This window comes from Tupaia chinensis, unplaced genomic scaffold (assembly GCF_000334495.1).
Source record: "Tupaia chinensis unplaced genomic scaffold, TupChi_1.0 Scaffold000609_1, whole genome shotgun sequence".
Classification (NCBI taxonomy): domain Eukaryota; kingdom Metazoa; phylum Chordata; class Mammalia; order Scandentia; family Tupaiidae; genus Tupaia; species Tupaia belangeri.
Genome location: NW_006160128.1, coordinates 2,598,184 through 2,612,334, shown reverse-complemented (window position 1 = coordinate 2,612,334; position 14,151 = coordinate 2,598,184). Strand labels below are relative to the sequence as shown.

General features: G+C 42.1%; 1 protein-coding gene and 1 pseudogene across 1 annotated transcript in view; both read right to left on the bottom strand.

The window, feature by feature from the left end:
• Positions 1–12: 12 nt before the first annotated feature.
• The window catches only part of PIGH (phosphatidylinositol glycan anchor biosynthesis class H), a gene marked incomplete in the record, with an annotated part of 14,424 nt that continues 285 nt past the window's right edge, over positions 13–14,151 (bottom strand). Inside the window, 3 exon segments of the mRNA XM_014591689.2 lie at positions 13–1,079; positions 3,508–3,591; positions 5,064–5,273. Of these exon segments, the coding sequence (XP_014447175.1) occupies positions 987–1,079; positions 3,508–3,591; positions 5,064–5,273 (387 nt within the window).
• LOC102502445 (39S ribosomal protein L13, mitochondrial pseudogene) lies at positions 6,747–7,873 on the bottom strand (annotated as a pseudogene).

Here is a 14,151-nt window from a genome sequence, read left to right as displayed (position 1 = left end):
TCAAACTGGAAAATAATAATAATAAAGTTAAATAAAATAATTCTCTTTAAAAAATTACGATTCTAAAGAAAGAATAAGAATGGAGTTGTGTTCACACTGAATCTGAGGGTCAGACTGTTTCTTCCACCGTCTTTCTTCCCAATCGTTCAGGAATCCTCCCTTAGTTTATTAATTTTATACAGAAGAAACTGCCCTGAAACAAAGGCTTCTATAACTTGCTTCTTAATCTTTCTTTAACATGAGAATTCCATGTCTGTAAACCAAAATCAAATTTCTGTGTGGCCTTTTACTCATCCTTGTTGGCAAAAGTGGCTTTGAAGTGACAGAAAATCCTGAGTAACAGGAAAGTGTTAATGTGCTTGAGACCTATGACTGAAATGCCATGATCATGTTCATCAATAAAAAGCAGCTACCTGTGAATCAATTACTGCATATGTTTTAGAAAGAGATCTGTTTATTAAAAGTCATAATAAATTAACCTTGTACAGAACACAAGAGTTAGGTAGGTAGACACTAGTCTTTTGTAGGTTATTTCTTCGGGCTAATCAGTACCTGAAGGTCTTGACTACTTTCCCTTAACTTTATAAAAGGTTACTAGGCAGGTGGAAATTGTACCTTTCTCAGGAGATCAGATGTCAGTTTCCCATTGTCTTGCTCCACAAATTTCAATACAAAATAAATTTGCATGTAACTAGAAATTTCACAATGTACACCTTGCACTTTACCTTAACACTGTATCAAAATCTTAAGGTCTTCCCCCAGTTGCTAAAGTAGGTAAAACCTGACAGGGTGAACACTTTAATACACAGAAACACCTTGGGTTAGATTTCCAGTCACCTGCTCTCTGGCTCTGAGATCCACTGCATCCACACTGGTTCCTAGGACTGTGCCCACCTGATGGTTCAGAGTGCAGAAAATAAACCAGCCACTGAGGCTTAGGAGCCATCTCCCATGGTAGACAACACTGGCCTTCTAAATGTTGGGGCTCAGGGGCTTGCTGATGTGGCTTTCTGGTGTGCCAGGATCTCCTGGCAGCTCCTGTACACTTCAATCAGGCAGTCCAGCCGGGGCTTGGCACTCTGAATATCAAAGGGGAGAAATGCAGAGTCAAGGTGAACACCAGAGTGCTGAGTGGTGCTGTATCCAGCCTCAATCTCTCATCCACACAAAGCGTCTACATGGCGTTCAGAGGCAGGAGGTTCAGGCCTCAAAGCACCTTGCTGGGAAGAATCCCAAGCAGGGCCAAACCCAGCCTGTGAATAGTGTGAAGAGAGAGATAAAAAGACTACTTTTGGGGGGCCGGCCGGTGGCGTGGTGATTAAGGAGGCTGGACTCCCACATGGCTAACCACAGTTCGAGTCCCAAATCTGGCAACTTGCTTTCTCACTTTCCTTTTCTTTCTGTCTCTCTATTCAATTCTGCCAATTTCAAATAAAACTACTTTTTTAAATTTGTCTAAATTTCATGACCTCCTGGGACCAGCAGTTGGCATAATGGCTACGTCACTGGACTCCCATGTAGTCGACTGTGGTTCAAGTCCTGGACCTGGTGGCTTAAACTCATGCCAGGCACGTGTGTGCATGCCCAGGATCCCTGGAGGAGAATTGATTGTGGCGTGGCCACCCCCCTGTGGGGATTTAATTTATTTAAATTGCTACATATATTTTTCCCATATATGGATTTCCTTTTGTCTTTTTAAATTGCCAAAGGGCATGTGTACTTGTGGGGATGGGGGAAAAGCTACACCCCCAAGGTGGGTGTGGTCTCACCGAACTTCTTCTCTGTTTCTCCATCCTTTCAGAATTTTGAATACACATAGGCATGTGTACATCTGATGTGTTTTTGTGATTTTTTGTTTTGATTTTGGTTGTGTTAAATTTCACTATGAAATAATTTTCAAAATTTACATATAAAATTGCTCTTACCTCTGAAGACTATTTAACAACTTGTGATACTTCTCGAATGTCCATCCTTGTTATTCCCCTTGCTTGTTCTTTTTTATTTTTAAAGTTTTATTTTTTATTATTTTTTGAGAGGTCTTTATTATATGTCATGTGCACTTGCCAGAAAGAAACAGGGGCAATGAGAGGGAAAGTGAAAAATCACCCCCAAGAGGGATGGCCATGCCACAATCCCTTCTCCTTCATTCTCTTCTTGAGATCTTGGGCATGCATGTACATGCACTCGGCTCGGCGTGATTTTCAAGCCACTGGGTCTGGGACTCGAACCACAGTTGGTCGTGTGGGAGTCCAGCGAGTTAAACACTATACTATCCCTATTATTAGTTTTAATTTGATCAGAGAAAAAGAGTGAGAAAGCAAGCCACCAACTCCAGGATTCAAACCACAGTTGACCAAGTGGTTAAGGCACAAAGTCCAGCACCTTAACCATCACACTGCCTGCGGCCCCCTTCTTGCTTATTCTTACAGTTGAAGGTCCTGAATTTTTTTTTTTTTTCACGTGGGAGAAAGGTTTTGCTAAAGGGCACATGCGCTCGCAAGAAAGAGACAAAGTGAGGGCCCAGCAGGTGGCATGGTGGTTAAGGTGCTGGACTCCCACGTGGCTGACCACGGTTTGAGTCCCAGACCTGGCAGCTTGCTTTCTTCCCTTCCCTCTCTCAGTGTCTCTTGCTGGTCAAATTAAAATGAATGAATGAATAAAAATAAATAAATAATTAAAAAAAAAAGAAAGAGACGAAGTGAGAAATCACCCCTGGGGGTCTGGCCACGCCTCAATCCCTTCTCCATTTCCCTCGGGATCTTGGGTGGGCATGTACGCACGCATGCACGCACACACACCTGGCAAATTTAATAACTTTAAAATGTCTTTGCATATGTAAAAACAAACACAAATTCCCAAAATGTGGCAAAGTTTGCCAATCTCTGAAGCCCAATCTTAAACACATAAATACTATAAAAGTCTATAAAATTGGGTGGGTAGGTAATGTAGTGGTTAAGGTGCTAGACTTCCCCTTGGCCAACTGTGGTTTGAGTCCTGGACCTGGCAGCTTGAAGATTACAACAAACAAACAAACGAATGTTTTAAAAAATTGATAAAACTAGGGAACCAGCAGTTGGCGTAATGGGTATGTCGCTGGACTCCCACGTAGTCGACCGCGGTTCGTGTCCCGGACCCGGTGGCTTAAAACTCACGCCGGGCGCGTGTGCATGCGTGCCCAAGATCCCAAGAGGAGAATGGAGGAGAAGGGATTGCGGCGTGACCATCCCCCCTGGGGGCTGATTTCTCGCTTTCTGTCTCTATGTCTCTCTCTGTCTGTCTGGCGAGCGCACGCACCCTACAGTGAAAATCTCTCCAAAAAAAAAAAAAAATTGATAAAACTATTAATAAACTTTAATACAATATTTTGAATTATAATAGAAAATAATTTTTCTTTAATCTTGTGACAACCAAAGTTTCTGTACCTACTGAACCTAAGTGGCAATGGATGTGCAGGAGGAGGAAAAGATAGAGGATTTTACTAAAGAAAGGCAAGTGTTCTGTGCTCACCTGGAAGACAGGTACTACTTGGGATATCCCATGAGGTTCCACTGGATCCTTCAGTAAAATGCAGAGGTAGTAAATTACCTTCTGCTGTAAGAAAATAAACCAACAGCACAGTCTAAGTGAAACTCATTCTCTTCAAGGATGAAAACTTTTTCATAAATCATACTGAGTAGTAGAACACTAGATAGGTTCTAAAGAGGAGAATAAGGAGAGTCTTGTTCTTTAAATTAAAAAAGGCAAAAAACGGGACCAGCAGTTAATGTAATGGCTATGTCGCTGAACTCCCATGTAGCCGACCGCTGTTCAAGTCCCGGACCTGGTGGCTTAAAGTCACGCTGGGTACGTGTGCGTGCATGCCCAAGATCGTGCCCAAGATCCCGAGAGTAGAATGGAGGAGAAGGGATTGCAGCGTGGCCAGCCCCCCTGGGGAGTGATTTCTCGCTTTCTGTCTTCCTGTCTCTGTATTTCTGGCAAGTGCATGCGCCCTATATTAAAAACCTCTAAAAAAAAAAAAAAAAAAGGCAGAAAAGAGGGACCAGCAGATGGTGTAATGGTTACATCACTAGACTACCACATAGTCCAACATAGCTCAAGTCCCGGATCCAGTGGCTTAAAACTCACTCCAGGGGTGTGTGTGTGTGTGTGTGTGTGTATGTGTGTGTGTGTGCGTTGTGTGCCCAAAATTCTGAGAGAGAATGGAAGAAAAGTGACTGCAACGTAGCCATCCCCACGGCGGATGATTTCTTGCTTTCTGTAACTCTGGCAAGTGCATGCACTCTATAGCAAAAATCTCTCAAAAAACAAGACAAAAAGAAAAAAAAAAAAAAGGGGATGATTTTTCAAATAATTATTTAATTTAATTTTATTTATTATTTAATTTGACCAGAGAGAGAGAGAGTGAAAAAGCAAACCACCAAGACTCAAACAGTGGTCGCCATGTGGGAGTCCAACATCTTAACCACCATGCCATCTGCCAACCCTGCATAAGGGATGATTTTGAAGTTGGGCCAGAAGATGAAGTTGAAATCTTGACTCTCTATCTATGAAAACCTGATACATCTCTAAAATTATAAGCACTGACCCAACCAGAGTAGTGTACTGGTTGTGGTAGCCTGTGCTGGTTGGGATGTGTGCTGGATGACACTGCTATGCAGCAGGCTGAGGCTACATGGGATATCCAGGTTCAACTCCCAGCCCACCTTAAAGGCTAGGTATGCTGGCTTGTGTCTGTAGTCCCACCTACTTGAGAGGCTGAGAAAGGACAGAGACATAGCAAGACCCTGTCTAAAGAAAGAAAGAATAGACTATAATAGAATAGAAAAATAAATAAAAATCTTCTCAATACAATTTTCTCAATATAATTTTCGCTTTTATAGTTTACAAACATACCAGTCAAAAAAAGAAAGCACAACAAGCACTGGAACAATACGGTGTCCTCAAGTTTAATTTTGTGATATCAAGGACTATTAGACATTAAAGCTCAGTTTAGATACAAGAATATCCCATGAACTGGCTACCTCCTCCAGAGAGACCTCTACACTTACCTCTTAAATACTTACCATGTAAATGGCCTCATTAATGACAATGTCCTTGACCTTGCCCATCTCTATGAAGGTGGTGCTTTCTTTGCCTGAAGCATAAGATGAAGTCATCTGGATACCAAGGGAATCAATGATTAACAGACTCTCCTGGTCAATCTTCACAAAATGGAGGTAACCCAGCAGGCCTAAGAGGGTGATGAAGATGGCAGCAGACAAGATCATGCTGTTCTGAAGAGAGAGCCAGACACAGGCAGTAAGATTACCAAGTGGTCCTCTGCATATATATCTGTGCTTCACAATGAGTCAACTCTTGGCAATGCTAAAAAAAACCTTTGTTCTGTGAGTTGAACAGATGAGGGGAGCATGAATGGAGGAAGAGGAAATCACTTTTATCTGGGCTCTGAGGTATTATGAAAAATATATATATATAGTGCAAAAGACACAAACAGCAAGTGGATAGATTGGTAGGGAGGACCTCCATCAACTAAATCTCTACCTTCATACCAATCTTAAAAATTTTTCTTCCAAAATTACAACTTAAGGGCCCAGATCTTCTCTTATGGTCCCTCAGAAGAAAATATATCCCACTCCTTGACACCATACATATACACAAAAGGATATATAGAACAAAATCATAGACTGGGGTCAGCCAGTGGCATGATGGTTAAGGCAGCTGGGTCCCACATGACAGACTGCATGGTTCAAGTCCTGGACCCAACCGCCTGAAAAGCACATTGGGCACATTTGCATGCATGCCCAAAATCCTGAGAGGAGAATGGAGGAGACAGGACTGTAGCATGGTAATCTTCCCTGGAGTGTGCCTTCTCACTTTCCATCTCTCTTTCTCTTCACCGTTTCTCTCCAGCACATGCACCTTATAGCAAATTTTTTCTTTTTAATTTTTTTTTTTTTTTTTTGGCCAGGAAAAACAATTTCATTCTTTTTTTTTTTTTTTTTGTAAAACCAGGCCACTTTAATGTTTTTGTACAATTTAATAAATAATCTTTTGATGACTGCTGACATGTAAGACCAGCTATATTCAGAAACATCAGTCATGATGGTTTTCCAGATGGTGTATCATCTTCAAAATTAGAAGGAGTTATTTGTATGCAACTGCTATCAAACCAGTAAAACAGCATTTATACATCCATCATTTTCAGGATTGTTGGTAACTTGGGCATATTTCCCCCAAATAACCTTGCCTCCTTGTGTCACAAGGCCCAGCTCACTCACGTTCACCTCAATGACAGTACCTTTGGTGATAACACGGTGGTTTTCTAGTAAAGCCATCTCCAACAAAGCAAACTTTTGTAACCATCCTCTTCCATGCCTTCTTCTTTCTCTTTCCTGTTCGAATAACTTTTAACACTTCTGTTTCTCCCTGGGCTCGAACTTTGGGTAGAGGGACTTCCCATTTTCCCGCTTTCTCTTTCCGTTTTTGTTTAATCATATTGGAAAGTACTTTAGCTCGGGACTGTCCTTCTCTGTCCAACAGATAGGCAGGTACTGCTCCTTGTGGAGTCTTTTCATCATTCTTCTGTTTGGTGTTCCTCTTTTCATGCATCTTGATAGTCTTTTTCATTTGTATTTTCTCAGCATGGCGCTGTTTATGATAGAGCTTAGCCTTCAGACCAATCATCTTTTTTGCCTTCTTTGAACGTTCATGAGCCTCCCGACTTTCCTTCTTTCTCTTTTTCTCATGGTAATCCAAACGGTATCCATAGCGTTTACGATGTAATTCAATATATTCGTTTTGTGGCATGGTGACGATTGCAGCGTCGCTGGGAGCAGCCTCCCGGACGCAAAGAAGTTGTCAACTTTCAGATCGCAGAGACCAACAAGTAGACCCAACGCGGTCCAGAATGGGAAAGCAACAATTTTATTCTTATCACCATTATACAATTCAGATCAGATTACATAGTAAAACAATTCTATAAAACACAGCTGCATGTAGCTTAATGGGGATAAGTTCTGAGAGACACATCCTTAGGTGGTTTCATTGCTATAGGAACTTCAGAGAATGCATTTACACAAACCTAGATGGTACAGCCTACTGTAATCTTACAGGACCACCATCTGGTATATGTGGTCTCTCATTGACTGAAAAGTTACCTGGCACATGGCTGCAGTATATTTTCAACAATTTCCTGTTGAGGAATATCCTTTCCTGACCTTTCATAATTCAGCAATTTTTAACCAATACTAAACTATAGCGGTTCTATCACTATCCTATAGGTTAGAGAAGTGCATCTGCAAGAAATTTCAATCACTGTAGTGTTACTTTCTGCAATTTTCGTTCTCCTATAGCCGATAGTCTTCAGGTGGAGACCACACTCTTGAGAAAGCCTCTATCTCTTGTGTGTATTCATCTAGACGTTTGGGTACTTTTCATGGTTGAGGTAGCTCTTCCACTAAATTCTTCAGAATATCTTCTGGAATATCCTCATCAGGGAAAAGATGCAACCTTTACATCAGTGTTCTGTGGAGGTTTTCTGGCAGCATGTCATAAATAGCTAATTTTATATTTGCCACTGGATCCCTTTGGTTTGAGCAGCTATTACTTGTCTAAATCTACCCAAGTAGCCAGTATGTGAGGAATATACTTTTTGCTCCCATTTATTTCCAAAAAATGCAATGTGTCTTGTGTTCATTGTGACAACATGATCCCCACAGTCACTCAGTGGATGGTACACAGGTTTACGTAATCCCTGAAGCTTTGTGGATGCCATAACAGCGAGTTTCCCAGGGGGCTGCATTTTCCCATCTAAGAGATACCATACTCAAGCAAAAGTGGCCCACTGCTGGGGCACCCTAGAGAAACTCAACATACTTCCTCTTGGCAGTACCATGCCCCTTTTCTTTTTAATTTTTATTATTTTAATATTTATTTTTATTTGACCAGAGGGGGACAGAATAAGAGACAGAAAGAGAGAAAGAGAGAAAGCAAGTAGTCAGGCCCAGGACTCAAACCATGGTCAGTCATGTGGGAGTTCAACACCCCTAAGCACCCACCCCAATAGCAAATTTTTAAAAAATAAAAAGAAATTCAAGGCCAACAGGTGGCATGATGGTTAGGGCTCTAGACTCCTTCATGACTAACTATGGTTCAAGTCCCAGACCTGGCAGTTTGTTTTCTCACTTTCTTCCTTCTCTCTCTCATGAGAGCATGTACCCTACAACAAATTAAAATATAATTGTAATAAGTAGAATTAAATAATTAATTCTTTTTTAAAAAAATTCATTAATTGAAACTCATTTCTTGAAGGCAAAAAGTGTCTTCTGGGACCAGCAGGTGGTGTGGTGGTTAAGGTGCTAGACACTCCCACATGACTGACCACAGTTCGAGTCCTGGACCTGGTGGCTTGATTTCTCACTTTCCCCCTCTGTGTGTGTGTCTGCTCTCTCTGGTCAAATTAAAATAAATGAATGAATAAATTAAATAAATTTTTTTTAAAAAAAGAAGTATCTTCTTATTCTTTATACTGAAAGATGATTTCCTTGACCAAACTCTAGTCAGGCTCCTGAAGCCTTTTAGGCCCCAACTATGGCATCTGTTTTTGTTGGGCTGGCGTTGCCCAGTTGTAGTAAGAATCTTGCTGAGTCAATTTAAAGAGAGTCCTCCAACACTTGGCATTTGATCATCTGGCCTTCAGCAAGGATCCTGTCAAGTCGAGTTAGTCAGAATCCCATCTTGCCCCTGATATATCCTTTTAGTTATTTTCCACCTACTGACCCTTCCCCGCTGCTTCTTGACTATATATTTTCACTTGTCCATGCTGTATTCAGAATTGAGGTCAATTCTCACTTTTTCCCTATTGCAGCAATTCGTGAACTAAATCTGTTTTACCATTTTATTTACTAACTGGTTCCAGCATTATTATAGACAGTACCTTTCTACTTTATCCCTAAAACTCAGTGTTAGATCAGGGATCTGCAAATTGTTTGGGCCTATGGTCTGTTTTAGTCTGGCCTACCTTAAGCAAATAATTATTTTAAGATTTTTTTTACAAGGGCCAGGAGGTGACAAAGGGGTTAAGGCACTGGACTCCCACATGGCAACTCTGGTTTGAGTCCACGACCTGGTGGCTTGAAACACACACCAGACTCATGTGAGTGTGTGCCCAAAAATCCAAAGAGGAGAATGGAAGGGAAGGGATTGTGGCATGGTCATCCCCCTGGGGAGTGGTCTCTCTCTCTCTCTGTCTCTGGTGAGTGTACATGCACTATAGTAAAAATCTCTCTTGGGAAAGAAAAAAACTTGTTTTACAGGTTATAGAAAGAAAAAGAAAAAAAAAATAACATGCAACAGTAGTAAAATTACTACTCTGTCTTTTAAAGAAAATGTTGGGGCTGGCATGTGCTGTGGTGGTTAAGGGCACTGGACTCCCACAGGGCCGACGGTGGTTCAAGTTCCAGACCTGGTAGCTTGCTTTCTCTTTTTCACTCTCTCTTTCTCCTCTCACTCTCACTTTCACTCTGTCCCTCTCTCATCAAAATTTAATAATAGGGAACCAGCAGTTAGCATAATGGCTATGTCGCTGGATTCCCACGCAGTCGACTGCGGTTCGCGTCCTGGACCCGGTGGCTTAAAACTCACACCGGGCGCGTGTGCGTGTGTGCCCAAGATCCCAAGAGGAGAATGGAGGAGAAGGGATTGCGGCGTGACCATCCCCTCTGGGGGGTGGTTTCTCGCTTTCTGTCTCTATGTCTCTCTCTGTCTGTCTGGCGAGCCCTGTAGCAAAAACCTCTCCAAAAAAAAAATTTAATAATAAATAAATAAAAATAAAGTTAAATAAAGAAAATGTTTGGGGCTGGCAAGGTGGCAAGGTGGTTGAGGCACTAGACTCCCATATGGCCACCTGCATCTCAAGTCTTGAACTTAATGGCTTATTTTCTCTTTCTTCTCTCTTTGGTCAAATTAAAGATAATAGTAGGGGGACCAGCAGTTAGCATAATGGCTATGTCGCTGAACTCCCATGTAGTCAACCGCAGTTTGAGTCCTGAACCCAGTGGCCTAAACTTATGCTGGGCGCGTGTACATGCGTGCCCAAGATCCCGAGAGGAGAATGTAGAAGTGATTTGTGGCATGGCCGTCTCCCCTGGAGGGTGATTTCTCGCTGTCTCTCTGTCTTTCTGGCGAGCGCACGCGCCCTAGAGCAAAAACCTCTCCAAAAAAAAAATAATAATAGGAACCAACAGGTAATATCATGGATATGTCACTGGACTCCCACGTAGTTGAATGCTCTTTGAGTCCCGGACTGGCAATAATTTCTGTCTATCCAGTGAACACACGCACCCTGTAGCAAAAATCTCATAAAAGAAAAAGAAAGAAAGATCTTAAAGCACACAAGAACATCTCATGAAGACTTCAAGGGCCAGCTGCTGTGTATAGCAATAACTCAGTACTCCACAGTGCCAAAGCCACATGGGAAGGTCCTGGGTTGCTGCACATGTTCATGCCCATGATAGTGGCTGGCTGAGGTTAAGGGTAAATCATGATCTGACAACCCTGTTGGGGATACCTGTCTCTTTCTCAGAAGAAATAAACTTTAAAAAAAAAAAAAACCTTCAAGAGTGTATGATTTAATTGGTACAGAGGAGGCAATAGTTATTGACAGATATACTTAGTTGAAATATTCTAATATTGGAATAAATAAGGTAAAAACATAGAACTTTGATAGAACTGTGAATTCAAAACCAGGAAGGAATGAAGCAAAGAACAGTAAGTACTGAGGGGTTAGAGCCATGCCAGCTTTTTGGTAAGTAATCCCTACCCAAAACTTCACTAATCCTTGCATTTTTTCTGTATACTTCATTATTCTGTCTAGAAGTCTAACAAAGGAATGTGGAAATTCCTTGGATTGGGGCTAAGTTATGTATCTGACTGAATTCCTTCAACCAAATTTCTTTTCACTACAGACATTTACTACTCTCATGAACAGTTTTAAATAGGAAGAAAGGTAGGGAATTTGGGTACACAGAGGCCTTAGGAACTATTGCCATGAAGTCTAAAGGAAGATGAGGTCACTGAATCCCAGCCCAGGCACTTGACTGGGGAAAGTGGGATACAACAGGATGAAAGAGGAGCACAGAAGACAGCTGGTATAAAAACAAACTTCTGGGGCTAGCAGGTGGCATGTGGTTAAGGCACTGGAATCCCTCATGGGCAACCACGGCTTGAGTCCTGGACCTGGTGGCTTGCTTTCTCACGTTTCCTTCCTCTCTCTTTCCCTCCTCAAATTGAAAAATAATAATAAATAAATAAATAAAACAAATAATTCTTTAAAAGAATTATTTTGGAGGTTGGCAGGTGCATGATGATTAAGGGGCAGGACTCCCAACACAGCTAACCATGGTTCAAGTTCTAGACCTGGCAGCTTCCTTTCTCACTTTCCCTCTCTCGCTCTCTCTCTCTCACAGTTCAGTCCCTTATCTATTTTCCTTTCCTCCAAATTTGCTCCCCTAAAGATCCTTTAAGGACATATTTGCATCTTCAATAGCATTTTGTAAGTAAGAATAAATAAAGGCTTCCTTCTTATTGACAATATCTAAGCAATCTGGTAGCGTTCAATAATAACAATTCATTGTGTAAGTGGACTCATGTTGTAGTAAAAAGGTATAGTTAAAACTTAGGGATGATTTCTGAGGCTGGCAGGTCATGTGGTGATTAAGGGTGCTGGACTCCCACATGGCCGACCACAGTTCGAGTCCTGATCTTAGCAGTTTCCTTTCTCACTTTCTCTCTCTGCCCCTCTCTGGTCAAATTTAAATAAATAAATAAATAAAGTTAGATAAAATAATTCTTAAAAAAAAAAAAACTTGTTTTAAAATGTGGTCTGACAGTATGACTAAGATCAGTTATACTATAGTACAATGAAAAAGAAGAGGTTTCAGAGTCAGACAGCTCTGAGTTTGAAGTCCAGATGTGCCATCTACTAGCTTCGGGACTTTGAATAAGTTATTATTATTATTTTTTTTAGTTTATTTCTTCTATGAGAGAGGGAGACAGAAAAAGATCAGGAGCTGGGGAGCCAGGCACCAGAATAAGATCCTCTCACTGCACTCTTATCTCCAGCCCCAGCCAGCCAGGATAACTGGCACATATGGGCTTGAGCAGCACTGTATAACAAGACCTTGGGAAGCAAACCCAGGACCTAATGTGACCTCTGCATTGTGGAGTGTTGTGACCACTGCGCCAACGTAGCTGGCTGTACCACTGTTTCTGAGTCATAGTTTTCTTCTAAGGAATTCAGTAACGCACCTGGCACTCAGCAGGCATTTAATAAATATCTGTTCCCTCCTCTTCATATGACCACACATAGCTAGAACTCAGGCTAGTATTAAAATTGAACTGAAGGGATCAGAAGATGGCATAATCGTTACGTCACTGGACTCCCACAATATCGACCAAGGTTCAAGTCCTAGACCCGGCGACTTGACATTCATGCAGGGTGTGTGCTTGTGTGTCCAAACTCCCAAGAGGAAAATGGAGAAGGGTTGTGATGTGGCCATCTCCAGCGGGGTGGCATGGTGATTCCTCACTTTCTGTCTGTCTTTCTGCCTGTCTGATGAGTGCAAGCACCCTATAGCAAAAAATCTCTCTTCAAAAAAAAAATTATTCTGGACCAGCAGGAGGTATGGTGGTTAAGGTGCTGGACAGTCCCACATGGCTGACCACGGTTTGAGTCCTGGACCTGGTGGCTTGCTTTCTTACTTTACCTCTCTCTTTCCGTGTCTCTCTGGTAAAATTAAAATAAATGAATAAATAAAATTAAAATAAATAATTATTTTTTAAGAATGTATTCCACTGTATTATCAATTAAATTAGAGGGGAGGTCTGTCAAGTCAACTTAATCATTTCAACTGATTTATAAACAAAATTTTTTAAACGGTTTTTGCCTTAGGGTGGGTACACTGGCCAAAGAGAGGCAGAGACAGAGGGAAAGTGAGAAGTAACACTTTTAAATACAATTTGGTACAAATCAAAGCCGTCTTAATTCTTCTATTCCTATGCTAAATTATCATGCTCTGAAATATACTTTAATGGCAAAAAAGCTAATAGATGCAGTAATCAAAACAATATCCAAATGACAGAAACAAATAGTCCTGTTGTACTGAGGTCTGGTCAGCTCACTTTTGTTTTTAAAGAATTACTTTTTCATTTAACTTTATTTATTTATAATTTTTAATTAGACCAGAGAGGGACAAAGCCAGCAAGACAGAATGAGAGAGGAAGTCACCAGGTTCAGGACTCCAACCATACTCGCCCCTGTGGGAATCTGGCGCCCTGAACCACCACGCCCCCTGCCGGCCCTCTAGTCAAATCACTCTTGGAATAACATACTCAATTCAGGGCACTACAGAGGAAACTAGAACTCACCCTGACAAGGGTACTTAGAGTGGTTCTTTTCATTTGGGCGCTGTCAGAAAATTATTGCACCTTCACAATACTGTGACGTTGGTACGACATATATTAATCCCACCTTAGAGATGTAAAAACTGAAGCTCAGGGAAAATAGAGATGAGTCTGAAATTGAGCACAGGAATCACTCATGTCTGAAATTTCGTAGTTCTTTAGAAAGTACCGGAAATTGGGGAAGGACTTTAGAACAGAGATGCCTTGAAAGACAGAGATGAGGAAGAATCATACGCTGTACCCATACACAGTACACACACACACTGATTCGCAGGGCGGCCAGTTTCCAGAAGACGACATAAGGTGCTGTCACAGGGATACCTTTGAGGCACCGTAAGCGATGGAGGCGCACGGTCTACCTAACAGTTCTCGAACTCCTGAAATTAAATTACTACGTGCATCACTATATAGAGCACATGCAACTGAAAAGCTGTAGCTGCCGGGCCAGACCTGGATGCACCCGGCGTCCGCACAGGGCGAAGCAACGACCCGGGAGGGGCTTCACTTCCCTAAACAGGGAGCGCGTCTCCGGACCGGCGAGCTCCCGCGCTCCCGGCCTACGACCGTAGGAGGGTCCCCCACCAGGTCCGAGCTCGACACCCCCCAAAGGCTCTCCCAACCAGCGCCGCCCCGTCCGAGCGCCGCAGGGCCCGGGGTACCTCGCAGAGTGTGACGAGCCCGCAGGCCGCC